Below are 27,315 nucleotides of genomic sequence, written 5' to 3'. Positions count from 1 at the left end.
CTGGTTCAAACATTTCTAACTATGCTGCAGGGAGAAATTTTTAAGTCAGGATTATTTTTAAAAGATTATAAAGTTAATTTTGCTTAGAAAAGAAAAGAAGGGAAGACACAGGGTTTTCAGTTTATTACTCCAGTTGGTCAGAGCAGAGATCAAACTTCATTTACATCCCTGTACTTTTTAATGAACAAAATAGTTAAAATATTTCTTTATGGAGTTACTGATTTTAAAACTAAGTAGTTCACCAAGCAATGAAATGGGTTTTTTGCCTGTACATAATCAAACTTCATGTGTTTTATAAATAAAGCTGTCATATCCCCACCCTCACTCCATTTATCTGAACACATAACTTGTAATAACAAGATGAGGGTTCTGGTACCAGATTTTTTTAATGACTTATATGGCCTGAGACAGAATCATTCAGATCTCGGCCTTCATCCTGAGTAAGCAGGAGCAAGGAAACCACTCCTCTTTCTTAAGTTCTACATTATAGGTACATATCCATAAGATGTATATAAAAACATTTTGCTCAAGTTGCTAAACAGTCATAAGATGCTTTCTAATATTTGGTTGACATTTTTATCATTTAACCAAAATAAAGATTATATACTTTCAGAACTAAGAATGAAGATAGAAAGGCTGGTTATAATAATAAATTCATTCATCCATGTCTCATTACATTAAGAAATAATTATAAAAATAGGTAAGGTTTCATGAAAATATTCCTATTGGTTCTATTTTAGGATTTCTCGCTCATATCGAGGGGTTGTCTAATATCAGTCACTGCTTCAGGGACGCGAACAGTCATATTATCCATGGACTTTGTCAAACAGATTTGGCAGCCCAACCGTGATCTGGATAAAAAGGAGAAAAGTATGAAATACACATTACTCATTCACAAGGCAATGCAGCTCTTTAGGGCATTTTTTATAATTTCTTACCAAAAGCAGTAGGGGGTTTATTTACCTTTTAAATTTTAATTCATAGCAGATCTACTGAACTTTATCAACTACATCCACTACTAGTCTGTCAGTTTGCTGTACGGGGGACTTCCGTGTGGCTGTGATGATGGAAGCTGTGCTAACAGTGTGTCACATATCAGACAGGTCAACCACAGTGCACAGGTGTTAGTGGAGTTTCCAGACTTAAAGACTGATTAGGAAGCAGGCCTGGCTACCCACTTTAAAAATTAGAAGCTCTTAAAAACACTATGAGCAGCAGCAAAACCTTGATAAAGTACCAGAAGATGGGACCCTCCGGCTGGAAGGCACAAGTAGAAAAATGCTGCTTCTTCCATGGGGAGTCTATCTTAATGATGGCAGATGGGGTAAAGCTTTCAATCAAAGAAGGCTCAGTGAGGAGGAACAGCTGCAAACACCCATTGCAAGGCGCTGCCTCACATATTTCAGGCATGTTATCAGGAGGAGCTAGTCCTTGGCAAAGGGTAGCATGCTTGGAAAAGTAGAAAAACCACTGCCATCAATCTGGTTCTGCCTCCTAACCACCTTTCCATGTTTCTGAGGCAATAAATCCTAATGTGAAGAGACTGTCCCTCTTTCTCCTGAGGAGCAGACAGTAAACTTGAACCACCACCCTTTAGGTTAGCAGCCCTACAGGGTTGTTGTGCATTATGCACTTAGTTTTTGCTGAGGGAGATGGTGTTTAGAACAGGTTTTGAAGAATGCACAGGATTTGATATTTAAGATTAAAGAATAAAGGTATTTGAGACAAAAGCAACATATCCAAGAAAGTTCAAGGTCTCTTGGATAATGCACAATACAGGGAAAGGAAAAGGATAGGCCTGAGTCGAATAGTGGGCAGGTATACAAACAACTTTGAACATCAAATAAAGAGTAGAAATTTTAATTGGTGACTAATGTGGGATCACTGGGAAGTTCTGGAATAAGGAGGCAAACTTAACCACAGGAAATGCTGAGCACTGATACAACAGGTAGGCAGTATCCTAACTGACTTTGTTCTGGAGTCTAAAAAGAAACTACTTCTCCGAGTTTCTCTTTCCAGAATGTCAGTCTCATCTCTGCACCAACAGGAAAAGGAACTACACAAAGAGAATGACTTTTTTGGGGGTTTGGGTTTTTTTTTTGTCTCTAGTCAGGAAGGGTGCCCTCCAGGGATGTATTCTGTCACCATAACAGATCATCTGGGATGCTGGGCTGTACAAGGAGGAATGTGGCATCAGGATTGGAGGAAGATTCATCAACAACATGCATTATGCAGATGACACAACCCTGCTTGCTTGAGGACCTGAAGTGCTTGCTGCAGAAGTTCAAAGACTGCAGCCTTCAATATGGATTGAAGCTCAACATCAAGAAAACAAAGATTCTCACCACTGGGCCAATTGGCAGCATCATTATGGATGGTGAGAAGATTGAGATTGCTAAAAGTTTTAGTTTGCTTGGTTCCACAATCAACATTCTTGATACTAGCAGCCAGGAAATAAAGAGATGAATTGCATTGGAAAGTCAGCTGTCAGGGACCTCTTCAGAGTACTGAAGAAAAATTACGTCAGGGCTGGAGACTAAAGTGTGCCTGATCCAGGCCATAATCTTCACAATTGTGTGCTATGAATCAGAGAGCCAGACAGTGACTAGGGATAACAGAAAGAGAACTGATGCCTTTGAGCTGTGGTGCTGGAGAATAGTGTTGAATATACCATGGACTGCTAGAAGAACAAACAGGTCAGTCCTAGAGATGGTGAAACTGAGCTGCTTCTTGGAAACAAAGATTCTGAAGCTTCATCTGACATACTCTGAGCATAATGCAAGGAGGGACCAGTCCTTGGAGAGGGACATCATGTTTGGGAGGGTGGAGGGACAGAGCAAGAGAAGAAGATCCTCTATCAGATGGATTGAGTCAGTGATTGCGGTAATGGAGGTAGATGTGTTGAGGTTGGCACAGGATAGAGGAGGGTTTAGGGCTGTTGTACACAGGTTCACTATGAGTCACAAGCAACTTGACGCACAGAACAATAACAATATAAATACTAAGTACTTCAACATTTTTGTGATGACTGGATGAGATAGTTTTTGTTAAAATCTTGGTTTACATAGTATACAGGGAAAAAAACAAGGTTATTATTATTACTAGGGAGCTCTGGTGCTACAGAGGGAGTGGTGCTGCTAACCCAAAGTGCGGTACTTTTCTAGTGGTTCGAAGCCATCAGCTGCTCCTCAGGAGAAAGACGAGTGATCTCCTCCTGTGCAATTCAGAGCCTCTGAAAATCTGCTGGATGATCGGCTATGAGTTGATTCCAACTTGACAGCAATGGGCAAGTCAGATTATTACTACTTTTTCCTTTCAAAAAATTCATTATCCTAACCTTGAAAACAGTAATTTAACTAGTTACTTCCATTGACTTCAAGCAAAACATGAAATTACTAATAAATATAGCATCCCTTAATGTCACTTGCTATTGTAAATCTTATCAATAAGTATAATATTAGTTTTGTTTGTTTTACATACTTTCTTTCTTCATTTTAACAATATTTTTAATAATAAGTTCTGAACTTGAATGGAAATGTATAAAGAGAGTGATTCATTTTAACTTATTTACTAGTATATATATATATATTTTAAGAATCCTGTACTCTCGAGGAGGTAAAACTTTCCACTCTAATTCTATTCAGTTATGAAATCTGTCCTTCAAGACCATGGAAAAAAAAACAAAACCCACAAAATACCCACATGCTTTAATCCCAACCTGAGTTGAACTGTGGTAAACATTAATCCCTAGACTAAAAATAGGCAAAGATTCCTTAGGATCTAAAACTTAGAATTAAATTTTTCCACTTTTATAAAGCTTCCCAGAAGTTCACTATAGAATAGTAAAAGTAAAGTAAGGCAAGTAAGAAAATAAAGACAAATGCCACATACTAATATCTAAAATATGGACTGTTACCTAAGCTAGGCAAACATTACTACAATCATGACTCTAGTCTTAGAAACTCAATCACTCCTGTCAAGTTGAAACGGACTCATAGCTGACCCACTAGTGGGTTTTCAAAGGCTATAAATCACACGAGAGGAGACTGCTGATTTTATCCTCCAGAGCAGTTGGTGAATTAGAATCACCTGCCTTGGGGTTGGCAGTGCATCTCCTTACCCACCAGGCCACCTGAGCGGTAAGATAGAAACAAAGTAATAAAACTTGTACCTGCCCAGGTTTTAGTACTCCTGGAGCAGGTCCTAAAATCTTACCTGCCTGTTAGTCCATATGCTAGATCAAGCATGTCATTCTCTTCATCAGTGATGGCATCTAACTTCTCATATATGTGATCTTCAAAGACGAGGTGACAGGTGGAGCAAGCCAAGGTTCCCTCACATGCCCCTACAAGAGTAAAAATGAACACAGTCCCCGCTGCATTAAGTACCATATAAATGTGGTTTACTAAAGTTCGTCATTTCTGAATTTTAGAACCAGCTTTAGAAATACACAAATGATAGTAATGTATCTCTAAATAACAGTGAGAATCAAGAATGAGCCTTCATCCACAACCATAAAGTACGTATTATTTCAGAAAGACTCTGGCTTGGTGCTGTGAAGCAAAACAAGACTGCACAGTTAACCTATCAAAGGGCTTATAAATGTCTAAGATGAGACATGAAAGCATATACAAATGCTTAAGCTTAAATAGTAATAATTTATGTTATAGCTGCGCAAGTTATTTACCTTTCCCCAGAGAACCCAGTGCAATTTATGAAACTTATGATACCTAAAAACTAGGAAGCAACCAGATCTACCTCTAAATAACACTAAACATTCTTCCCTGGGACTCTCTTTATCATGTAGGCAGTATAAAAAATGTCACTTAAAGTTATACAGGTTTTAAATCATTAAGTCATCAATTCAATAGTTATTTAGTGAGTGCCTATTATGTGCCAGGCACTGTGAAACGTCGTCTCCGAAGTCAGAGTCCAATCAAACGGCAGCTGCCAGGATGCTGCTCTGCAACAGCCCCTTCCAAAGGGCGACCCAGCCTTTGCCTGAAAGTGCCCCGACACAGAAACCTACCCCACACAGCCAATTTCATCTCACATTTGGCTCTTACTGAGCTAAGCCTGTGTGACTCTGCCTACTGATCTGACTCTATTCAATAAAAGAAAACTGTTTCTAAATAATAAACTTCATGTCCTTGAGGTTGGCTGTTCTTCCCCTCGAGGCTCAGAGCATCCACACTACCTCTAAGTTTTCCTTACATAACACAGTTCTAAATCTCTCTTCTCAGTCTAGCTGGGCTTACCTTAAAATATAATGTTCAGAACACAGATTAATGTTCCAGAAAAAATCTGACCACACAGACTGCTGCAGCCGTGAATTAACTGGATTAAATTCTACTTTTCACAATTTTTTAACTTATTGAATACATTTATAAGAACTGCTCTCTATTGTAGTTTATCCAAAGGGTAAAAAATGGTGCTGATGAAACTAATGAGCCTTTATAGAGTGGTTAAGCACTTTATATAACAACAATGATTTTTAAAGCATTTTTCTAAACTTTGTATTGGTTTGCATACAAAATTAATTTCTATTATGTTTCACTCATATACACATATATTTCACACATTTCTTAATTCACACTATGTTTCATATCATTCCCATACATTGTGTTTTATAAGACCAATCATCATTGGTCTAACAACCCACTAATAATTTCTTAAAAACTGTTTAACTTTAAAGTCCTGGTGGCAGTGGTTTCAGTTTGATTTAAAATTCTTTTTGACAACACAATAAAAAACACATAACTACTATTAATCACTGGGAACATTAATTTCCCACTGAATAGATCATTTTAATGACAGTGTTTTTCTACCTCAATCTAAATATTTGTTACTTTTAAATGGTTGACTCTGGAGAACATTATGCTGAGTGAAATATCCCAGTCACAAAAGGACAAATATTACATGATGCCACTGTTGTAGAATGGGACTAACCTCAGGGTTGGGGAGAGACTGAGTAAGATGGGTTCAATAATGTATACTGCACTGAAACAGAGGAGGGAGAAAACTGTGTAAAAGAGATATGTGACTAGGTATTTCTGTCATCACAGGAGTCTAGAGCAAGGGCTACACGGTGGAGGGGACCTGGGGGAGGGTTTGTAAAACAATGAAAGAATCTTTTCTTCTACTTTTCCATAATTTTTGACTCATGTACCTATAACTTGTTAGATAACTTGTGTCTTCTAGGTTGCAACCCTCCCATGATACATCTTCAGGGATATGAACATGTACGGCTAAGCACAATTAATAACAGTGCATCTAAATTCCAAAATCAATCTCCATAATAGTCTATGTGTTTCCTACTGCCAAAGGGGCCCTTTAGAGTAGTGAGAGAAGATCTTCACCCTGAAACCCACAGCGTCCCTTTTCAGCAGGAAGTAGCTAAGAGAATACGCTGTCCCCTTTTCCTTATGAATCAGGGTGAAGTCTCTCTCAGGGAGGAGTGATAGAGAATGGCAAGGGACACGCCGACAAGGGAGATTAATCGGAGCTGACTTTGACAGGCACTGTGGCAATTGGACAATTAAAACCCAAAATCCCTGTAAATGTTCATTAAAACTAATAAAATTTAATAAAATAAAAAAATAAATAAATATTTGTTACTTTTATTTTATTACCTAATGAAGCATTAAGAAAGAAAACAGATAAATTAGTATAAAAAATAATAATAAAATCTAAAAAGAATGTTAAAAGAAAAGAAAAGAAAGAAAACAGGGTCAATTTAAAGCAGTCATAAAGTTACAGTAGTAAGAGATCCCCTACTGAAATTTGTTTTTGTTGCTATGTGCCTTCAAGTCAGAGCCGACCCACAGCTGACCCTCTGGGAGGTTTTCAGAGGCAGAAAAGAGCACAGGAGGAGACTGTCCATCTTTCTCCAATGGATCAACCAATGGATTTGAACTCTGTGCCTTCAGGATTGCAGCACAGCGCCTCTTAGGCCACTGGAGCTCCCTACTGAAGTACAGGTGTTAATAAGGTAAACTCTTCATTCTCAGGTCTACTTTTTACTGTGTGGTATTGAACTACTTTACCCTCCATCCGTGTTTCCTCCTCTGTAAAACAAGGATAATAACTACACCAATCTCACATGGTAGTTATGCAAACTAGGAGCGTATTCAACACATGCAATATAGTTACGTATAGGCGCAAATGGTAGGTAACAGGAACTATGTTAAGTGTTGGCAATGATTATTTTAATTATTTGGTAGTGATAAGAAAGGGGTAATTTCATTTTATTTTTAAATGTGAAAGGCATGAAACTTCAAGAAATAAACTAAAACCATATTACTAGTTAGAAGCCAACCAGCTCCTCTACTAATAATCTAATCACCTTACTTAGCAATTTTAAAAAATATGTACACATACTTCCAAATAGTTAGCTGAAGAAATGGCTTACTCTTAAATTTTTATGTAAATTTTAAATCTCTCACACAAAAAGATACATTTATACACTTACAGGAGTGAAGGAGACCTCCTTTTTAAAAAAAAAAAAGTTTGACAACTACTGTAGTCCAAGGAGGATGGAGCCAGGGGTGTGGGCACCAGACAGACACACAAAAAGCTGTGTGTTGTGGACAGCTGTCTGCTACACGCTGGGCTCACCTCATGGGTCTGTATCTCCTCTGTGTAAGGAGAGACTGCAGGAGATGATTTCAAAGGTCCTGTCTGACTCTCAAGTTCTACCATTCTGCAAAGAGAAATTACAGTTCTTACTGGATTATTTTTTCCACTAGTATTCACTAAGCATCTACTTTGCTTGATCTTTATTTTTATCTCAATACCCAGTCTACACAAACTCCAAAGTAGAATGGCAAATAATGGTTGGGACAAAACTCAGAAAATTGAGTCTCCTAATGTTCTAAAAATCTAAGTAAAACAATCCTTAGAAACAATCTCAGCAACTTTCCTAACTGAAAAGGTTCATGTTGCCTGCCAGCTATTTATGATGAAATAAATCCTGAGAACTTTATGTCATGGGTAAAGGAAGACGCAACAGAAGCAAAATGCAGAGTCTAGGGCAGGATCAACAAGGTGGGGAGGGGAAAGGCAGCGACCTGGGGCTCTGAGAACTGGAGAAGTAGACAAGGAAGGAGCGTGGAGCGTCTTCCACGTCCAGCTAAGAAGCCTGAACTCGTCTCCTAAGCCTGACTCTCCACCTTCCTTCCGACACACTGAGTGGGTAACTTGTATATTCAAGTTAGTCACAGTCCTTCACAGTGGGTTGCCACAACCATCCTCTCCCCTATGGGTCAAAAGGGACTGATAAAAAACTAGCAGAAAATCAGATAGAGATTTTCCTTTGGGTAGATCTGACTGGTTGGTGGCTGCCTATAAAAAATAGACTTGAGATAAAAAAGACAGAAGCAAAATCCATGTGATTTCAGCAAGGTGGGAGTGAGGAGAGGAAAGGAAGGATAAAAAGCAGAGAGCCAAAGAAAGATCATCCAGAAAAGCCCAATGTCAGGCCACAAGAAGAAGGGAGTGAATGAATACAGGAGGGGCTCAATTATCTTGGAAAGGAGGGAAAAGGTCTATGTCAATGAAGTCCTCCAACAAAATGTAAAACATTTCTTTTGTACCACCTGGTCAAGTGAAATAGAATTACTTCTACCCATTTTTCATATGATTTAAATTCTCCCCCTCCTTCCCTAGGAAACTTTAATTCTTTTAACCTTATTGCAAAGGTCTTATTTTTATTCTCTTAATAGTTTTCCCTGCTCCTCTCAGGAACCTTGCCAGCTGTTTCCACAGCTTATTTAAATTGCCAAGTTCAGAACTGAAGAGAGTATTATAGTAAGAATTTGACAAATGTTCATTGTATACAGAAGATTAACTTTTGGTTGCTACATGTTAAGTTCTAGTACACTTTCAAATCTCTTATTCTCTTAAGTAAATGCACCACATTGACAATCTTTTCTTATTTTACGAACATTTGGTAACTTTTTCTACCACAATTTGTCTTTTTCTGTCACATTATGCTTATTCTTTTTACTAAGAGGAAATTCAAATATAACAGACACTTTCAGACTCTGAACAAGATTACCCTAACCTGTGTGAAGGTGATGAAGCAGAGAAATTGGTAACGGGCACTTTTTCACAATGAGTACAACTTAAAAACACGACCACCACAAACTTGCTGGAAAGATATGACCCAATGATTACAGAGTATTTGAAACAATATTTAATTCTGCAAATTCCCATTGCCCAAAGTCAATCTGAACAGTGTCTGGGTCTGTAGCTCTGAGATTTTTACCTGGTTTTGTTAGCCACTGAAGGCTTTCAGTGCTTAGTGAAGATGTGTCTGTGAAAAATGTATTTAAGGAGGAAAAGGACTTAAAAAAGAATAAGGTAAGATTTGGGTATAAAAGCCTCTTTACTTCTAAGTCTCTGACTTCTTTCATGAGCATTTTACAGTTTCCAAGATGTATTCATGGCAGCAGCAGTTAAATCAAATGGCATATCAGGGTGGTCAAATCTGCTGTACAAGTCCTCTTTGCAGAAGCAAAGTCATCACTTTGAGGACTAAGGTATGCCTGACTCACGTCAAAGTATCTTCAGTCACTTCATATACATGCAAAAGGTGGACATGAATAAGGAAGACTGAAGAAGTGATGTCTCTGATTTATTGTGTGAGTGAAAAATATTGAATACACCATGAAGAGTCAGAAGAATAAGTGAATCTGTTGTGGAAAAAGTACAGTCAGAATGCTCCTTGGAAACAAGGCGACAAAACTTTTAAGACTGGATATGACAGCAGGTGGCATCAGTTCCTAGGGAAGAACACTGGGCTTGGCAAAGATGATTAGTGAAAAAAAAAGAAGTCCTTCAGCAAGAAGTATGACCCATTACATGAAGAACGCATTTGCAAAGACATGAAAATTATTAGCCTCATGAATTCAAGAGGGTTTTTACAAGTCTTGGTATTATTGCTATTGGAAATATACACAGTGAAAGAGTCATCAATTCAACAGCTTCTACTTACTCCACTTGGTGACAGTAAATGTGCAACCATTCTCACCTTGCATTTATGAACTGTCCCCCTCCCATTAACATAAACTCATTTCATCCTAAGGTTCCTATTAATCTTTCAAGTTGCTACTGTCACTTTGATTCCAGACAAAGAGTTGTTAAAGAACATATTGTTCAAAGTAGGCTTGTTTTGTTTGGGTTTTGTGTTTGTTTTGTTTTGTTTTTTTTTTGCTAATTAAGCTAAACTACTGTTTGATTTTAAGAACATTTCAAGAGAGTTTTAAAATTATTTCAGGACAAGAGTTTCAAAGGTTCACCCAACCTTGTTGTCTCTAAGAAGTCCACGAGAATTTGACATTTTAATTTGCATTTTCTCCTCATGATCAGGAATTCTTTTGTAGAATCTTGGCTCAAAATGTTCAGGAACAGTAACCAGGTACCACCAATTCCTGGGGTCTTATTTTTTTTGCTGATGCCTCCCTTCAGTGTAGCTTCAACTTCTTCTGTCATTACATTGGTTCTGGATCACATGCTGCTTCCTGTAATGGGTCAATGTCAGCCAACTCATTTTTTTGGTACAGCACCTCTTTGTATCCTTTCCATATTGTTTTTTTTTTCTCTACTAACAGATAATTTATTAAAACAGCTGATTTTGGCATCTGCAATTGGTGACTTCAACCTCTACTCCAGGCTGACGGAAGTGATCTGTTTGCCAGTCTCAGAAGAACTGTGCAAGTCAATGAGTCGCTCGCTTGTAGATCCTCATCTGGAAACATGACCAGGCCTTGGAACCTTCATCACTTGTGATTCTCAGAGGCTTGGTCAGCAAGCTAACTTGTCTCTTCATTCACCTTGAGGTTCTTCCCCTTTGCACCTCTATAATCTAGTCAAGCACACACCTTTTCCAGGGATTTTATGATGTGGCTGGATAAGGTAATTCTAATCTGGTGAATGGTCACCTTTGTTTCCACAGGCATCTTTCCAAGTGTCCTTAAAAGCCATGGCTGTGGTGCTTTTCCCCTGTGAAAGCAAACAGCAATGAGTCAGGAGCCACCGACTCAGTGAGCACTAACTCAGTGAGTCAGTGAGCAAAACACCACCAGAGTACCAACTGCGTCTTCTTTAAAGAGTTCCTTTCATGGTCCCAAGATACTCTCAAGTATTGTCCCAAGTAAGGTCCCAAGATCGTTCAACTTGAGGCTGAAGTTTGTTCTTCAGTTCTTCCAGCTCGAGAAATGCTGAGTGTGGTCTTCTCTTCAGTTTCCCAATTCCATCTCTTCACACAGATCAGTATCATGCTTCGTCTTCTGGAGCTGCCCTTTGAAATTTTCTGTTCAGCTTTCTTCCTTCAGCACTTCTCTTTATTTTGGCCTCTCTCCTTTCTCATACAAGTTTCAGTTTCATTGCAGAGATGTAACTGCCCTCTAGTGTCAGAATATTACAATACACTCTGAAAAATATTTAAACATACTTTCACTATTCAAAAGATCTTTATAGGTATATTACAAACAAACGTGTTAATTATTTGTCTTGTGTTTGGCATCCTGTAAATGTCCTCAAAATGGAGTTTGTAGACTTGCTTTCAAGTTTTTTCCTGGCCTAAGGGCAAATTGCCTTTTCTCCCTACGGTTTTTAGCAATGCTTGCAGAACCAGATAAACACCAAGCAGGTGAGAGTTGTTCCCTTAAACTAAGCATCATGTGCTGTTAGCATTTTCCATCAGCCTATGTAATTCTTATCTGCTTATGTATTGGAAGTTGTGTGTGTTGTTGTGATTGTTGTTAGGTGCCGTCAAGTATGACTCAATGACCCTATGACAACATCTGAATCCTGCACAATCCTGTGCCATCTTCATCATCTCTGATACACTAGAGCCCACTGCTGCACTGTGTCAATCCATCTCATTGGAGAAGTCCTCTCCTTCACTGACCGGCCACTTTTTCCAAGGAATAGCCTTGCCTAGCTATATGTCCAAAGTATAAGAGATGAAGCTTCACCATCTTTATCTCCAAGGAGCACTGTGGCTATACTTTTCCCAAGACATATCTGTTTGTTCTTTTGACATGGTATGTCCAGTACACTTTTCCAGCACCACAACTCAAAGGCATCAATTCATTTTCTGTCATCCTTATTATTCACTGTCCAGCTCTCCGATGTGTAGCAGGTTACTGAAAAGACCATGACCTGAATCAGGCACACCTTAGTCTTCAAACCGACATCACTGCTCTTCAGTATTTGAAAGAGGTTCCTGACAGCAGACTTGTCCAATGCAATATATCTCCTGATTTCCTGACTGTTAGTACCAAGAGTGTTTATTGTTGATCCAAGCAAGATGAAATCATTGACAGTGTGAATCTTTTCTCCATCTATAATGCTATTAGTCCTGCAGTGAGGACCTTTGCTTTCTTGATGTTGAGATGCAACTTATACTGAAGACTGTAGTTCTTGATCTTCTACAGCAAGTGTTTCATATTCTCACTTTCAGCAAGCAAGGTTATGTCATCTACCTAACACAGGTTAGAGGTTAGTCCTCCTCCAATCCCGGTGCCACATTCTTTTTCAGAGTTGAGCTTCATTAATTATTTGCTCAGCATCAAGACTGAACAGGTATGCCGCTTCCCCCTTCTTCAGCAGAATCCCCCGGCCCCCCACCATCACAGCTATGCAGCACTCTATCTTCCTCTTGATTAGTAAGTTTTCTGTCCCAATAAACTAATGTCTTTCAGTTTGTCTCCTGAGTCAGTTTTTTGGTCTGTCTGAGAACATCAATCTTGAGAAATTTTCTCTCTGAGGAACAAGTCCCATATATTGTTTCAAAAAAAGTATACATTGGGATTTTTTTCATAGTGATTTATTACTTTATATATAATAATATGGAGTGAAATAGAATGAGTTTACCCTCATTAATAAAAAGACAAAAATAATAGTTATAAATTGTGATACTCTCAACAGCAATGGGAGAGTTTCGGGTTAAGTAATACGTATGTAAAAAAAAAGTTAAGCAAATAGAAAAAATCAATTACACAGTTCAAAAAAGGAAAAATATACCACAAAGCTCAACAGTCAGATGGAATTATAGTATTATACATTTAAAAACACCACTGTTAATTGCGTCAATCAAAATAAAAATATAGTGGTAATGAAGAGAGGCATGGGGCAGCGGTATAAGTGTGAAAGGAGGTTATGTGAGTGTGTGTGGTGTGGGCCTGCCTGGAGGGAGGTGTGTGCTGGGGCAGGAAGGGACAAAGAGAATCATATCCCTTCATTTTCCAGATAAGGAAGGTGGGAAAGGAAGGGTATTTTTTAGGAAAAGGTAAGACTGTGAGGTTGAGGAAGGGGTAAAGAGCAGAGCACAACTCTGGTGGCAAAACTCAGGAGAGGGAACAGGCCAAACAGCACTATTTGTTCATGTTCAAAGTGGAGCCTTCTGGTAAACATACCTTTGTGTTTTATAGTTCCAATGACTACACTTCTTTCAATTTCACTTTATCCTAACTTTACCTCTTCTTTCTTCTTCATACATAAAGGTGTGCATCAGGGTGGAATCCTTTCTCTATATCTATTTAATCTGTATGCTGAGAGAACTGTTCGAGAAGCTGGGCATACGGCATCAGGAATTGAGGAAGACTCATCAATAACCTTCACTATACAGATGACACAACCTTGCTTGCTGAAAGTGAGGAGGACTTGAAGATCCTTGCTGCAGAAGACCAGCCTTCAACATGGATTACAACAAAAATCCTAGCCACTAGATTGATAGGCAACATCATGATAGATGGATGGAGAAAAGATTCAAACAGTCAATGACTTCATCTTACTTGGATCCACAATCAGTACATTTGGTACCAACAATAAGGAGATCAGGAGACGTATTCTACTGGGAAATTCTGTAGTCAGGGATCTCTCCAAACTAAGGAAAAATGATGTCAGTTTTAGGATTAAGGTGTGCCTTATTGAGGCCATGGTGTTTTCAGTCACTTACTTTACTATGCATCTGAGAGCTGGACAATGAATAAGGATGACAGAAGAAGAGTTGATGACTTTGAACCGTGGTGCTGGAGAAGAGGGCTGAAGAGGCAAAGGTGATAAAGTTTCTCTCACATACTTTGAGCATGCTTTTAGGTGAGCTTATTCCATGGAGAGGAATGTCATGCATGGGAAGGTAACGGGATGACAAAGGACAGAAAGACCTTCAACCAGGTGAATTGACATGGAGGATGTCGGAGATTGTGAGAATGGACCCAGGATAGGACAGGATTCAGATCTGTTGTTCATAGGTTCGCTATGAGTCATATTCGATGCCACTTAACAACAACAATCACCTCTTCTTTGACTTTTTTTTTTTAGATTGTCCCCACCACATTCTTTTATTAGCCAGGAAAAGAATCTTGACAATTATCACAAGAAAAACTTAAAAGCATCTTTCTAACATTTTCTAATTTAGAGGATCCCATATAGTGTGGTCTAGCATATTCTCTATGTCTTTTCACCATGTTGTAATCAAAAGTTTCTCCTTATCGGTTCCTTCAGGTCTAAATGAGTCTAAACTATCTCAATATGCAAACCGACTGAGTAACTCTGAATCGTCTCTCACTGCATCACAATTATCCGTCACTCATCCCAACCACAGTAAGAAATATCTTTGCAAAACCTGGCCTCCATTGGCTACAAGTTGTTGCTGCTAAGTGCTTTCAAGTTGATAACCACTCAAAGCAGCCTCAAGAACAATGGAACTGAATCCTGTTCTCACCTGTGCCACCCTTATCATCTCTGCTGCACGTAAGCCCACTGTTACAGTCACTGTGCCAATCCATTTCATTGAGGGTCTACCCTCCCTCAGCTGACCCTTCTCTTTCCAGAGCACAATGTCTTTTTCCAGAGACCAGTCCTTCTTAACAGTATACCTAAAATACGTGAGACGAAGTTTCACCATCTTACCTCTAAGGAGCACCTTCGCTGCACCCTCTCCAGGACTTCTTTGTTCTCCTGGAAGTCCCTGGGATATTTAGTACTCTTCTCCAGAATCACAACTTAAAGGCATCTATCTATTCTGTCACTGTTATTCATTATCCAACTCTCAAATGTGTAACAAGTAACTCAAAAGACCATGGCTTGGATAAGATGCACCTCAATCTTTAAACCAACATCCTTGCTATTTAGCAATTTGAAGAGGTCCCTGAACATAGATTTTCCAAATGCAGCATGTCCTTTAATTCTATCTTTTAAGACAGAACTATTGAATTTTGTACAATGAACTATTCATTCATTGCAAATGTCTATTGTTTAAAAACACAAACAGCAACTATATATATGGGCCTTACCTGATGCACTACACAATAAGAAGATTGATTTTATTTGTGGAAACAATTATTGGAGAAGCTCAGTATTATTAGTCAAAACCAGACCAGGTAATGACTGTGAAACAGACCAACTACTCACGTGCAAGTTCAAATTCAAATTGAAGAAAATGAAAAGAAATCCAAAAAACCCCAAAATACAATCTTGAGTCTATCTCACATAAACTTGAAAACCATCACTAGAATAGATTTGAGGCACTTAAACACCAATGATCAAAGATCATATAAATTATGGGGGGGACATCAAAAGTGTCACCCATGAAGAAAGCAAAAGGTTATTTCAAAGACAGGAAAAAGAAAAGATCAAAATGGGTGTCACAAGAGGCTCCGGGAACTGCACTAGAGCATCAAGAGGCCAACACAAAGGGAAGTCTTGCCAAGTGAGCAAGATGAAGAGAAGGTTTCAAAGGGCAGTTCGAGAAGACAATTCCAGGATACAAATCACTGCATGTGCTTTCCCAGATCAAAAGAGATCTGCTTTCTCAAGGGCCTGAGCAATGCTTGCCACTTATTTTCTATACCCTCAGAGTGGTAACAGCCACCAAACATATAAATGTATAAGTCAACCTCCACTGCACAGCCAAAAAAGAAGAAAAGCGCTGTGCTGTTGTGCATAGTTCTATCTGCTAACCAAAAGGTAGGTGGTTCAAATCCGCTGGCCACTCAGTAGGACAAAAATGGGCAGTCTTCTCCCATTAAGATGTACAGTCTCGGAAACCCAGTGGAGATCTCCTATGAATAGGAAACAACAAGATGGCACTCGGAAGCTTTTCTGGGTTTTATGATTCAAACAAAAAAGGAATCACAAGATACACTTTTTAAGATACACTTTGGCATTTACTACAACACAATATTTTCCTCCCTGAAATTTAGAGAGCTCTGGTGACCTAGTGGTAAGAAGCTACACTGAAGTCTTAAAGGCAAGTGGTTTGAACCCACCAAGTGCTCACAGGAACAAGCTATTTTGGAAGTGAATGCTACTTCTGCTTCCAAGCTTGTTTGTTTTTATAAAAGTTTCCCCACTTTCTTTCTAGATTTCTCTTATCTCCATATAGATTTCTGGTTGTCTATTGAGTGAGCACTGCACTGCCAACCCCAGGGTGACTGCTCTCAGGGAGAAATGGGATGTAGAGCCTCTGAAAACCTGCTGGAGGTTCTGCACCATCCACACAGAACATCAGCAACGTGTACTCATACAAGCGTAGACACATGTTGTTGTTGTTACTGTGTACTGTAGAGTTGGACTGACTCACAGCTGACCCTCCAGCAGGTTTTTAGAGGCAGTTAGTTGTACAGGACATTATATCCAATTTTGGCCACGTTTTTAAAATGAAATTTTTTTTCAATTAGAACTCATTGTTAAAGAGAGAAAGGGAAAAATATTGGGTTACCAAGTGTAGATTTGCTATATTCCCGTTTCTTCTTTTTATACATTCTAGAGTGGCCTTCAGTGTAAAGGTGGGACTTTCTCACTGTTGTTGAGTCAGAAGTGACTAACGGCTGACCCTCTGCTGGTTTTCCAAGACTGTAAATTGTTCAGGTAGAAATGGCCCATCTTTTTTCCTCAGAACCATCAGTAGATTTGAACCAGAAATACGACCTTTGGATTAGCAGTGCAACACTCCACATACAAGGTCACCAAAGCTCCCAAAAAGGTGAAAACGAGCCATATTAATGCCCTTGAGTGAGTGAGTGGACATTAGCACACATTCTTGTCACTTTAAGTAAAATGCATGGCACTGAGCTTGGGAGACACAAGAGCTTTCTCTAGGTCTTGCTATCCTAAGGTGAAGGTGAGTGTTTATGACACACAGTTCTAGATGACTAGCTGACAAGTTTTTCTACACCTTTTAGAGAAAAGAAGTTAGCTGCTCTGATTAAAAGTTGCAACAAAAGTAGGTGAGCAACAATAAGCAGTGAGCTGCAAGGATATGCAACATGTTGTTGTTGTTGTTGTTGTTGTTGAGTGCCGCTAAGTCAGAACCGACCCATAGCTGATCCTCCAGTGGGTCTTCAGAGGCAGTTAATGACTGCAACCAGTTATGAGGTTGTTGATTTTCAAGGCTACGGCGGCACTGGGGAGAGGAACATGAGCAGATTAAGTTCCTAAATCTTCTTACCAAGACAGGAGTTGTACTAATAAACCCTTTAAAAATATTAAATTGCAAGCTCCAGATCACACAGCTATTAGGTGACAGTATCAGTTTATAAACCATAATCTGTCTGATACCTGACATACTCTTTATTGCTGCACTATAAACTCTTTATTACTGTTCTATGTCCTCTAGGGAGTGCTGGTAACCTATTGGTAAGGAACTGAACTGCCAACCCAAAGGCACAAGGTTCAAATCCACCAGATACTCCGAGGGAGAAAGATGGGCAATCTCCCCTCACTGCAATTTACTGTCTGAGCACCAGCTAGAGAGTCAGCTCTGGGTTGGTTCCAATGTGATGGCACAGAACGAGAAGCAGAATTCTTTCCTTTGAAAAAATAATTCGGAGTACCCAAATTTCATTAAAGTGTGGCTGAACTCATGCCACTGAATTTTACATAAAAATTGCAGAAATGGCAAAAGTTCTATGTTATATATTTTACCATAATTTTTTTAAAAAAAGAAAACCGGAGACATGGAGGGGTTCCAGAGTGAGAAGAGAAAAGAATGTGGCTAATATGAACTCTTGGAGGGCAAGACCCCGCCTCACATACTTGGGCCTGTTGTCAGAATGGGCCAGTCCTCGGAAAAGAGCACGTCCCTCCCTTGTTACTGTTCACCTTACAGGCTTGTCTACTGCATAGCTGATAACTGAACCACAAAGGAAAGTTGTTCCGGGATTGAGGGGTGAAAAGGGCCACAGGGTCACTCCATCGTTCTAATACACCTCATCATTTCCCCTCCCCTCCGATTTGTTCCCTTCACTCAGCATGCTCTGCCCAGGACCCTCTACTCTCAGTGGTGGTGGCCAGGGACCATCTAGTTCTTCTGGCCTCAGAAGTGAAGGCTGAGGTTCACATGGTGCATCGGTCCTTTGGGCTAATCGTTTCTACACATCTTCTCAGTGTTCTCACTCCCTAGATGTACAGCCCTGAGCAAATGAATGTCTCTGGGCCTTAGCATCTTCATCTATGTACTGAAGCATAAAAACAAAAGCAAGCAACCTCCCTTGCAGGGTTGGTACAACAGATACCTCGTGCTGGACTACTCCATGCACTCTAATGGCACTTGTTCAAATTATCCTGCAATGGACAAAGAAAATAGCATATTTAGAAATTCAGCAAATATCACTGAATGACACCTCTGAACAGTCCACTCTGTGATGGTTACTTGAGTGACTACATCTTTCAAGTGTCCACAATCTATTAAGGGAGAGGAAAAAAGGAATACTTTTTTTTTAGGGTAAATAGTAATGATGACTTTATCAGAAAGATACATCCCCAAAGAGACAGACCTTCCTCCCTGAAAGGAGAAAAGCCTGAAAAAAGGTACATTTTGATAATCACCAATAGAAAGGCCTATGTATCATTTAAAAACGGGGGGAAATTAATTCTGATCTAGAAATAGTTATTAAATGTGTAGTATAAATAAGCTACTACATCTTGAATGCCAGATATGCAACTTGGACATTATTGCAGATGAAGAGTTCTAAACCTTGCTAGTATGCACTAATCCCATTGGGAACTTGCTGAAATGTACACTGCTGAGTCCTACCTCCGTTAGAGGCAAAGGTGGTGAAACTTCATCTCCCATCCTCTGGCCCTATTGTCAGAAGGGACCATTCCTTGGAAAAAAGGAGGAGGGTCAGAGAAAGAGAGAAAGACCCTCAACAAGATGGACTGGCACAGGACTGTAACAACGGCCTTGAGCACACTGGAGATGGTGAGGCTGGTACAGGATAGGGCAGAGTTCTAATTTCACAGGTTGCTATGGACTATAATCTCCTCGACAGCGCCTAACAACGTCCTTAGTGTCTGCAGTGGGGTCTGAGAATGTACAATTCCCAGCTGCTGCTGCTGGAGCCCTCTTCTGAGAGTCACACAGAGAGGGTCCTAGAGCAAAGATGATATAGAAGCTTTGCCTGAGGAAGTGTAAGATGGCAGCTGCTGGAACTAAGTGTGGAGAAGAAATGCAGTGGGAGGAAAAACTGAAAACTAAGCCTTTTTAAAGAAAATTATTTCCTTCTCTTTTAACTGGTAGGGAGCTCTAGTAGCCTCGCAGTAAGAAGCTGTATTGCAACCCCAAAGGTATGTGGTTCAAATTCACCAGCTGCTCCATGGTAGAAGAATGGGTAATAGCCTCCCGGGTGATTTACTGCCTCTGAAAACCTGCTGAGGGTCAGCCATGAGTCAGTTCTGACTCCACAGTACACAACAATCTATAAGAGGTAGACAAATCACTTTAAAAAACTGCCTAAGAAGGTAAACTGACTTCACAATTAAATGAAAACTATTTAAAAAGTCCTCTGGGGTAAAGTACTTAACTATTAATAATCTATCCTTAGCTTTGCCTCACACATGTAAACAGTAAGGCAATTAAGCCATAGTAGATTTCTGGAGAGTTCTTTAACGTGTTAAAAGTACAAAGAATAGAAACACAGTGCTACTCAGTTATCCTTTACACATGAAATTTTAACACTTAACATTTAAAATATACTGAATTTAGCATTTTACTCAGCATGTTAAAAGTGAAAATCCACTGCCTAAAAAGAAAAGGGAAACCCCAAAAAAAGGTGAGACCTGGACAACTATTTAATTTTTAAATTTCAAGGAATGTTCCGTACTCACCAAAACCATCAATATTGAGGTTATTTTCAACCACAACATCTAGCAAAGAGTCACCAATTTTTCCTTTGGTGGTTAATGTTTCACCGTCACGATTAATGAAGTGGACTGTGACTTTATCTTCTGAGCTGGAAAAGAAAGCAATTCTTGAGTATTTTTAGGAATTTCAAAAGACAATTTTAAAGAACTGTTTCATGAATCTGAAAGGTCAAAGAAATAGTGTGGGGTATTTTGTTAGGTTGTGTGTGGATATACTGTTCTATAGTCTTTTTCTTTCCAAGGTTGAAGGTTACACTACAAATCAGAGGCATATCTATCTACTCAAGTTCTATGCAAGTAGCTCTACTACTTTAAAAGAAACAGAGTAACGATGTCACTATCAGTGTACTTGGTGGTTTCGAGTATTTATCTTCTCTGCAGTATACCCTGTAGTCTAGTACACACTGCGTTTAGTACACTCTGTAGTGAAGTGAGGGTATTTAGGAATCATCACTGATTATAAAATCTATTTTATAATCATGCAGTTCTGGGAAAAACAATGTCCCTATGCCCATGTTCCCAAAAGAGGAGACCAGAGCAAACGACTCCGCTATTCTGACAGTGTACTGCTGCTGAGAGGCAGTGGTCTGATAGTTTTCTGAGCATATGAACATCTCATTTTAATCCATACTTTGTACTGTCCTAAAACAGAAGAGATGAATAATGGTTTTATTGTTTAATGGAAAATGAATACTTCCATATCCAAAGAAGAAGGATAGACAATCTCCTCTCGTGTAATTTATAGCCTCTGAAAACCCACTAGGAGGTCTACTATGATTTAGTTCCGACCCAACAGCACACAACATATGCATATGCATATATATATATACACACACACATACACATATATACATGTGTATAAGATGTATACTATATATATTTATATATACACATAGCATACATATAATGTATAAATAAATAAAATAGGGAGCTCTGGTGGCCTAATGAGTAAGAAGTTGCACTGCCAATCCACAAGTAGACAGTTCAAATCTACTTGCTTCTCCAAAGGAGAAAGATGGGCAATCTCCTCCCATGTGGTTTATAGCCCCTAAAAATCAGCTGAAGGGTCAGCTATGTGTTGGTTCTGACTCAATTATATAAAACAACAATATACAAATTAGATATTATCTATCAAGGAGCTTACTTTTAGCATTTTTTCCTATGCACACATCATTCCAAATTTAGAAGAAATACTAGCAGCTTGATCTTCCTCTTCCACCATTCTTCACTTTCACCTCACTGAAATAAATACTAGAATATTATGAAAAGCTATACTCTGACAAATGTGAAGACCTAGAAGGATGATAGGAGGAGAATTGATGCCTTTGAGCTGTCATGTTGGAGAAGAGTATTGAATATACATGCCATGGACTGCTAAGAGAATAAACAAGTTTGTCATAAAGAGGGTAAAATTGCTTCTTGGAGGCAAGTATTCTAAAGCTTCGTTTGACATCCCTGGAGAAGAATGTCATGCTTGGGAGGGTGTGGGGACAGTGCAAGAGAGAAAGACCCTTGATGAGATGGATGGATTCAGTGACTGGGATAATGGAGGTGAGAGTGTCAGAGACAAAAAGATCGGCACAGGATAGAGCAGAGTTTAGGGCTATTGTACATAGAGATGCTATGAGTTGCAGGCAACTCAACGACACATAACCACAACAAAGGAATGGGAAAATTCCTTTAAATTCATGCCCTACCCAGATTGACACAGACAGATGGAAAAAATTTGAACAGACCCATCACAAAAGTAGAAATTGAGCAGGTCATAAAAAGACCCTCTCCCTGTCCCCACTCCCCCCCCCAAAAAAAAAAGTCCTGGACCAGATGGCTTCACAGATGAATTCTATCAAACATTCAGAGACTATCTATTTCAAAAAACAGAAAAAGAAGGAACACTCCCAGAGTCATTCTAGGAAGCAAGCACAATCCTAATATCAAAGACAAGCAAAGTACCAAAAAAACCCAGAAAACCATGTACCAAAGTTTAAAATAATTTTTTGCAGTTTCCACTACTGCCAGTAGATAGTTAATAGTCCATCAAAGAAAGCTTGTGCTTACTGTAACTGAAATTTTAAATGAAAGTATTATAAAGTATCTTGAAAATTATAATAACAATTATTCCAATTTCATGGCTGAGAAAACGAAAAGTCTTATTAGATACACCTTCTGTGAATTTTCAAAGTTAGAGGGGGAAAAAAACCAATTAATTAAAAGCCAGTTTGTGTATGTGCATGTGTGCTCCTTGAAATGACCTATGCTCTCCAGCTTCTTTTTTAACAAAAATAGTTCAATAATGAGCATTCCCAAATATTATCCATGATCAACTGTCCTTATTTCAGGGTAGAATGGCTGAGAATGAAGATTCACATGCCACTGAATCGGAATGACCTCAGAGCTGACCCTCAGCGGGTTTTCAAAGGCTGAAACTGCACAGGAGGAAACTAGAAACTGTCCATCTTTCTCTTATGGAGCAGCTGGTGAATTCGAACTGGCTGAGTCTGAGTTGGCAGCACAACTCCTTCCCCACTAGTTCACCAGAGCTCTGTAAGAGATATTGAGGAGATTGAATTGAAAAGTCTGGTGACCATCTATGATAAAGAAAAGAAATAATGTTGAGATTTACAGGCTAGAAATCAGATGGTTCTGTATAATCAAAGGTTAAGAGAAAAGGAAGAGGAGTTTGGGGAGGATGGAAATGGATCTGATTGAGATCTGCTTTATTTAACAAGGGGAAAATCATTTAAGAAGGCTCAAAAGCCGGGTGGAAATTCTGCTTTACGCCCAGTAGAGAAGTCTGGTGACCTGACATCATGCCTGACAGCTAAAGCTACAAAAGCACAAGAAGAATCAGCATTTACCCACACTATTCAGTGATCATTTAGGAAAAAATTAGGCTGGCTTTTCTCTGAGCACATTCTAGAGCTAATGTTACAGCAAAGGAATAGACTAAGAATCTCTTTTATCTCAGATCCATCCATCTTCTGCCAAATAGGATAACACTCTGCAGAGTTTTAACTATTTACAGTGATCACACACCAGCAGTCCTGCCCTATGTATGCAAAAAACCCAAAGCGATAAATGCTAATAAATTATTTCAAAGCCCAAGACCTTCACTGCTAAGAAGACTGAGCTGCTGTTGTGTACTAAATTGTTTTGACCAGTTCCCATTGTGTCCCTTCTACCTCATGGCAACCTCACAACTTGCTACTAAAATATACAAAGAAACAGCATCTTTGGGTAAAAACTCAAACTCTGTGGGAGGCTGTAAATTACACAAGAGACAGGCTCCTCTTTCTCCCTTTGATTCTCACCATCAGAAGTGCAACCTTTAAGTCTGCAGTGCAGCTCCCTAGGGACTACACAATCAGAGCTTTTGGTATGACCAGGCCAACAGGGTGTGCCAAAGGCTAACAACATGGGTCTGGTCCCTTGAACTATGCCCCATTCAGAAAATAGAGATCTCACTACTATCAAGAAGGAAGTGTTAGAGGGTACAGTCCATCCTCTGAACCTGAGATCTCCACACAAACGCAAACACAAACAAGGAACTCTAGCATCAAAGAGACTGCATGACTGCAGAGAATCAGAGCCCTGTTTCAGGGCTGTGGGCTTTCAGCCCAGGGAGGGAGCTGGGGCCAGGAGGGGTTCCAATCCACACAACTAAAGACAAGCATCTTCATGCCTAGGATTACCGGCAGGGTGGGTGGTGGTGGCACATAACTGGGAGAGCTACATGAGCTTTGTAACCCTTGCCTGAGCAGGACTGAGGCCAAGGCCATGAGGCTGAAGGTCAGTGAGAGCCCTACCCTTTGTCACAGCTGAAAAGAGACTGTCACAACTGAAAAGCTATATCCTGAGAGTTTCCAAATCTGAATGTAATCTGTTACTTCCCTAATAAGCCCCACAATCATGAGTTTTGTGAGTTCCGTGTGGCTGCTATAACAAAATCTCAAATTCAATAGAGAAGCAATGAGTACCTTGGGAGGGTGGTTGATGGTAAAATTATTAGAAGGTGCGGAGTATTGGAAAGTAAGGCACATCTGACCTCACAGAAGTCAACTTCTTGCTACTGATGGGATTTTTCTTCTGTGTGAAGTTACAGGAAGCCAGACACTGTCTCCTCTATGTCTACCAGACTATAGAGTAATTTTGGTGTATACACAGTATTTTCGGCTCATATGCTGATCATTCATCTAAATGTTAGTTTCCTAAGTCTGAACAACTGCTTCAACAGTCTACACCTGCACTGTCTAAGCCAGCAGCCACACTGAATACCCTAAACTGGCTAGTACAACTGAGAAATGGACCCTCTGATTTGAGTAAACCTTTACTCTTAGGTAATAGTGTTTATCATTTGGGACAACACAGGTCTACGATGAGATATAGGAAGTCCAGTTGTAGCTCTAAAATCTTTGACGTAAAGTGCAGGCCCTCAGCAGAAACTGTGACAAGAAAAGGAGGAAGTAGGCTTATGGGGAAACAGAACAGCATATTCCCCTTTAATAAAACTTGAAACATCCAGAGCCAAATTTAGAAAACTCGAGGAGACAATTTTCTTTTGCCAAGTCATTTACATGTGCCTTACTACTAGTTATACAAACATGCTCAATCGATGTCTCATTTATACACAATTTTTCAAAAATACATTCATTGTATAAAGCAAGGCTTTTACATAGGCAAGTTGAAGGCAGTAAAGTGCAGAGAAATAGCAGTTGCTAATGAGTTGATTCAGACTCCTAGCGACCCCAGGCGTTGCAGAGTAGAACTGCATCCTATCAGGTTTCCACACCTTTCAGAGGCTTAAAAAGTGGGTGCGCGACAGTGAAGAACAGAAAACTCTCTCACTGACGTCCAGCCAGCAGGTTTTCAGAGGCAGTAAAACACACAGGAAGAGACTGCCTATCTTTCTCCCATAGAGCAGCTGCTGGATTACCTACTTTTTTTTGTCTTTGGGTTGGCAGTGCAATTACTAACCAGTTCTTGGAGAGGGACAGCCTACTTGGGAGGGTGGAGGGACAATGCAAAGGATGAAGGCCTCGATGAGATGGATTGACTCAGAGACTGGGGTAATTGGGGCAGGTGTGTCAGAGAGACACCTCAGGATTGGTTGACTCAGGATAGAGCAGGGTTCAGAGCTGGTATACTTAGGGTCACTGTAAGTCACAGGCACTTGATGGCACAAAAAACCACGCCAGCAGAGGGGAGCTCTTGTGGCTAAGTAATAAAAACAATACTGCCAATGTAGAGGTATGTGGTTCAAATCCCTCAGCTGATCATCAGTGGTAAAATGGGTAAAATCTCCTCCTGTGCATTTACTACCTCTGAAAATCCACTGAGGTTCAACTGAAAGTTGGTTCCAACTTGACAACAGCAGAGGTTCCTAGAGAGGAATTTAGAATTGCTAAACTTCTGGTTAATAGTTAAGTGCATAACAATTCGCAATTTGTACTACTCTTTCTTTGTACTACTCTACTCTTTCTCCCCTAGTTCTTGCTTTATGTTACCTTACTGCATGGCCAAACATCTGCTCAGAGATGTGCTATATATAATGTGTCTACCAAGTCCTTGCACTTGCAAAGTAGGAGTAAAAATTTTTTCATTATATCTCATGGATTTTTAAAGACAAGTAAGTTTAATAAGATAAAATTCAAACATACTTGTAGGGAAATGTGCCATATCTCTTTTAACATTTAATTTTAAAATAAAATTTTTATAATTGTGTATAAAAAAAACTACTGTGGCTACAAGTTCTTTTGCCAAGTACCATCTAAGCACTTTTTCTGTATTATTTTGACATCTTCAAATATCCCTGTGAGGTGTGTACTATTGTTATTGTCACTGGGAAACAAGTTAACAGAGGTTAAGCAATAGAAGTCTTAAGGACAAAATCCAATGCAGACACTTTTAGTCCTAAAAGAGAGTCATAAAGGAATTAAAGTGAGTATAACAGGCAGCGATCAATAAAGACTGAAGTTGGCAACAATTTCATTTTACTTAGACCCATAAACAACACTTATGGCAATAGCAGTCAACAAATCAAAAGGCATGTTGCAATGGAAAAATGTGCTGTCAAGGATCTGGCCAAAGGACCAAAGAGCTATGACATATTAAGAACTCAAGTGTGTCTAAGTCCAAGCATTGGCATTTTCTATTGCTTCCTATGCACATGAAAGTCAGACAACGAATGAGGATGACAAATCAATGCCTCTGAATTGTGGCGGTGGAGAAGAATGCTGAATATCCCATGGAACGCCAAAAGAAAAAAAAGTCTGCTTAGAGGCAAGGATGGTGATATCCATCTCACATACTCTGGAAATGTCAGGGGGGACGAGGTCCTTGTGAAAAGACAACATTAAGGGAAAGATGAAAGGGCAAAGAGATAGAAGACTCAACTAGATGGATCTAACACTGACTGTAACAATGGGCTCGAACCTGTCAGAACATGAAGGTGCAGAACAGAGAGAGGTTCAGATCTGCCGTTCAAAGGGTTACTTTGAGTCATAGTTAAATGTCATAATCACACGATGACATCTATTAAAGAAAATAACAACATTCTTAAGTAGACCTCCCCTAACCAAAGACTGGGGCAGAGTGACTTAAACAGCACGACGAAGAAAATGACCGATTAGAGTAAAAGCTCCTGAGACAGCATCTTATGAAGGTCACCCCAGGTGCGAGCAGTGCAATGTCACCATCTCGTCACCACCACGAAGAGAAGTTGGCAGCACAGGGCTCGGCTTTCCAGAGGGCACAGGAAATCCCGGGTCCTTCTTAAGAAGAGAACTATGGTGTGACAGGAGGCACAGGGCGGTCAGGCTCGCAGACGCCCCGGAAGGGTGTCGGGGACCCCGGGAGGGAGCGCGGCCCCGGCCTGCAGAGCGACCACCCTCCGCGCGTGCGCGCTCTGCGCCCGTTCTCACCTGCTCAGCGCCGGCGCCGACGTGCTCAGCGGCCGGCTCGTGCCTGCGCCCAGGCCCGGCTCCGCGCTCCCGCCCGACCGCCGACTCCCAGGGAGGCACCCGACTCCCGCACGGGGTCCGGCGAGGAGCAGCCGCCGGTGGACCACGCCGCCCACAGCCACCGAGGAGGCGCGCAGGAGCCGGGCACCCACCGCGGCGGCCATAGCCAGCAGCTGGGGCACTCCCGGAAGCGACGCAG

The 27,315-nt window shown here is 40.0% G+C and overlaps 1 protein-coding gene across 1 annotated transcript; it reads right to left on the bottom strand.

Annotated features, from left to right (window-relative positions):
* Nucleotides 1-736: 736 nt before the first annotated feature.
* FDX1 (ferredoxin 1) lies at nucleotides 737-27,280 on the bottom strand. Its single transcript, XM_006890858.1, has 4 exons — nucleotides 27,078-27,280; nucleotides 20,122-20,246; nucleotides 4,216-4,345; nucleotides 737-851 (listed from the first exon to the last, which is right to left on the bottom strand). Exons 1-4 carry the CDS (start codon nucleotides 27,278-27,280, stop codon nucleotides 737-739), a joined length of 573 nt encoding a protein of 190 aa, XP_006890920.1.
* Between the last annotated feature and the right edge of the window lie 35 nt (nucleotides 27,281-27,315).

This window comes from Elephantulus edwardii, unplaced genomic scaffold (assembly GCF_000299155.1).
Source record: "Elephantulus edwardii isolate Elephantulus edwardi_28Jun2011 unplaced genomic scaffold, EleEdw1.0 scaffold00093, whole genome shotgun sequence".
NCBI classification, from domain to species: Eukaryota; Metazoa; Chordata; class Mammalia; order Macroscelidea; family Macroscelididae; genus Elephantulus; species Elephantulus edwardii.
This window is presented reverse-complemented; position numbering and strand designations above follow the sequence as displayed.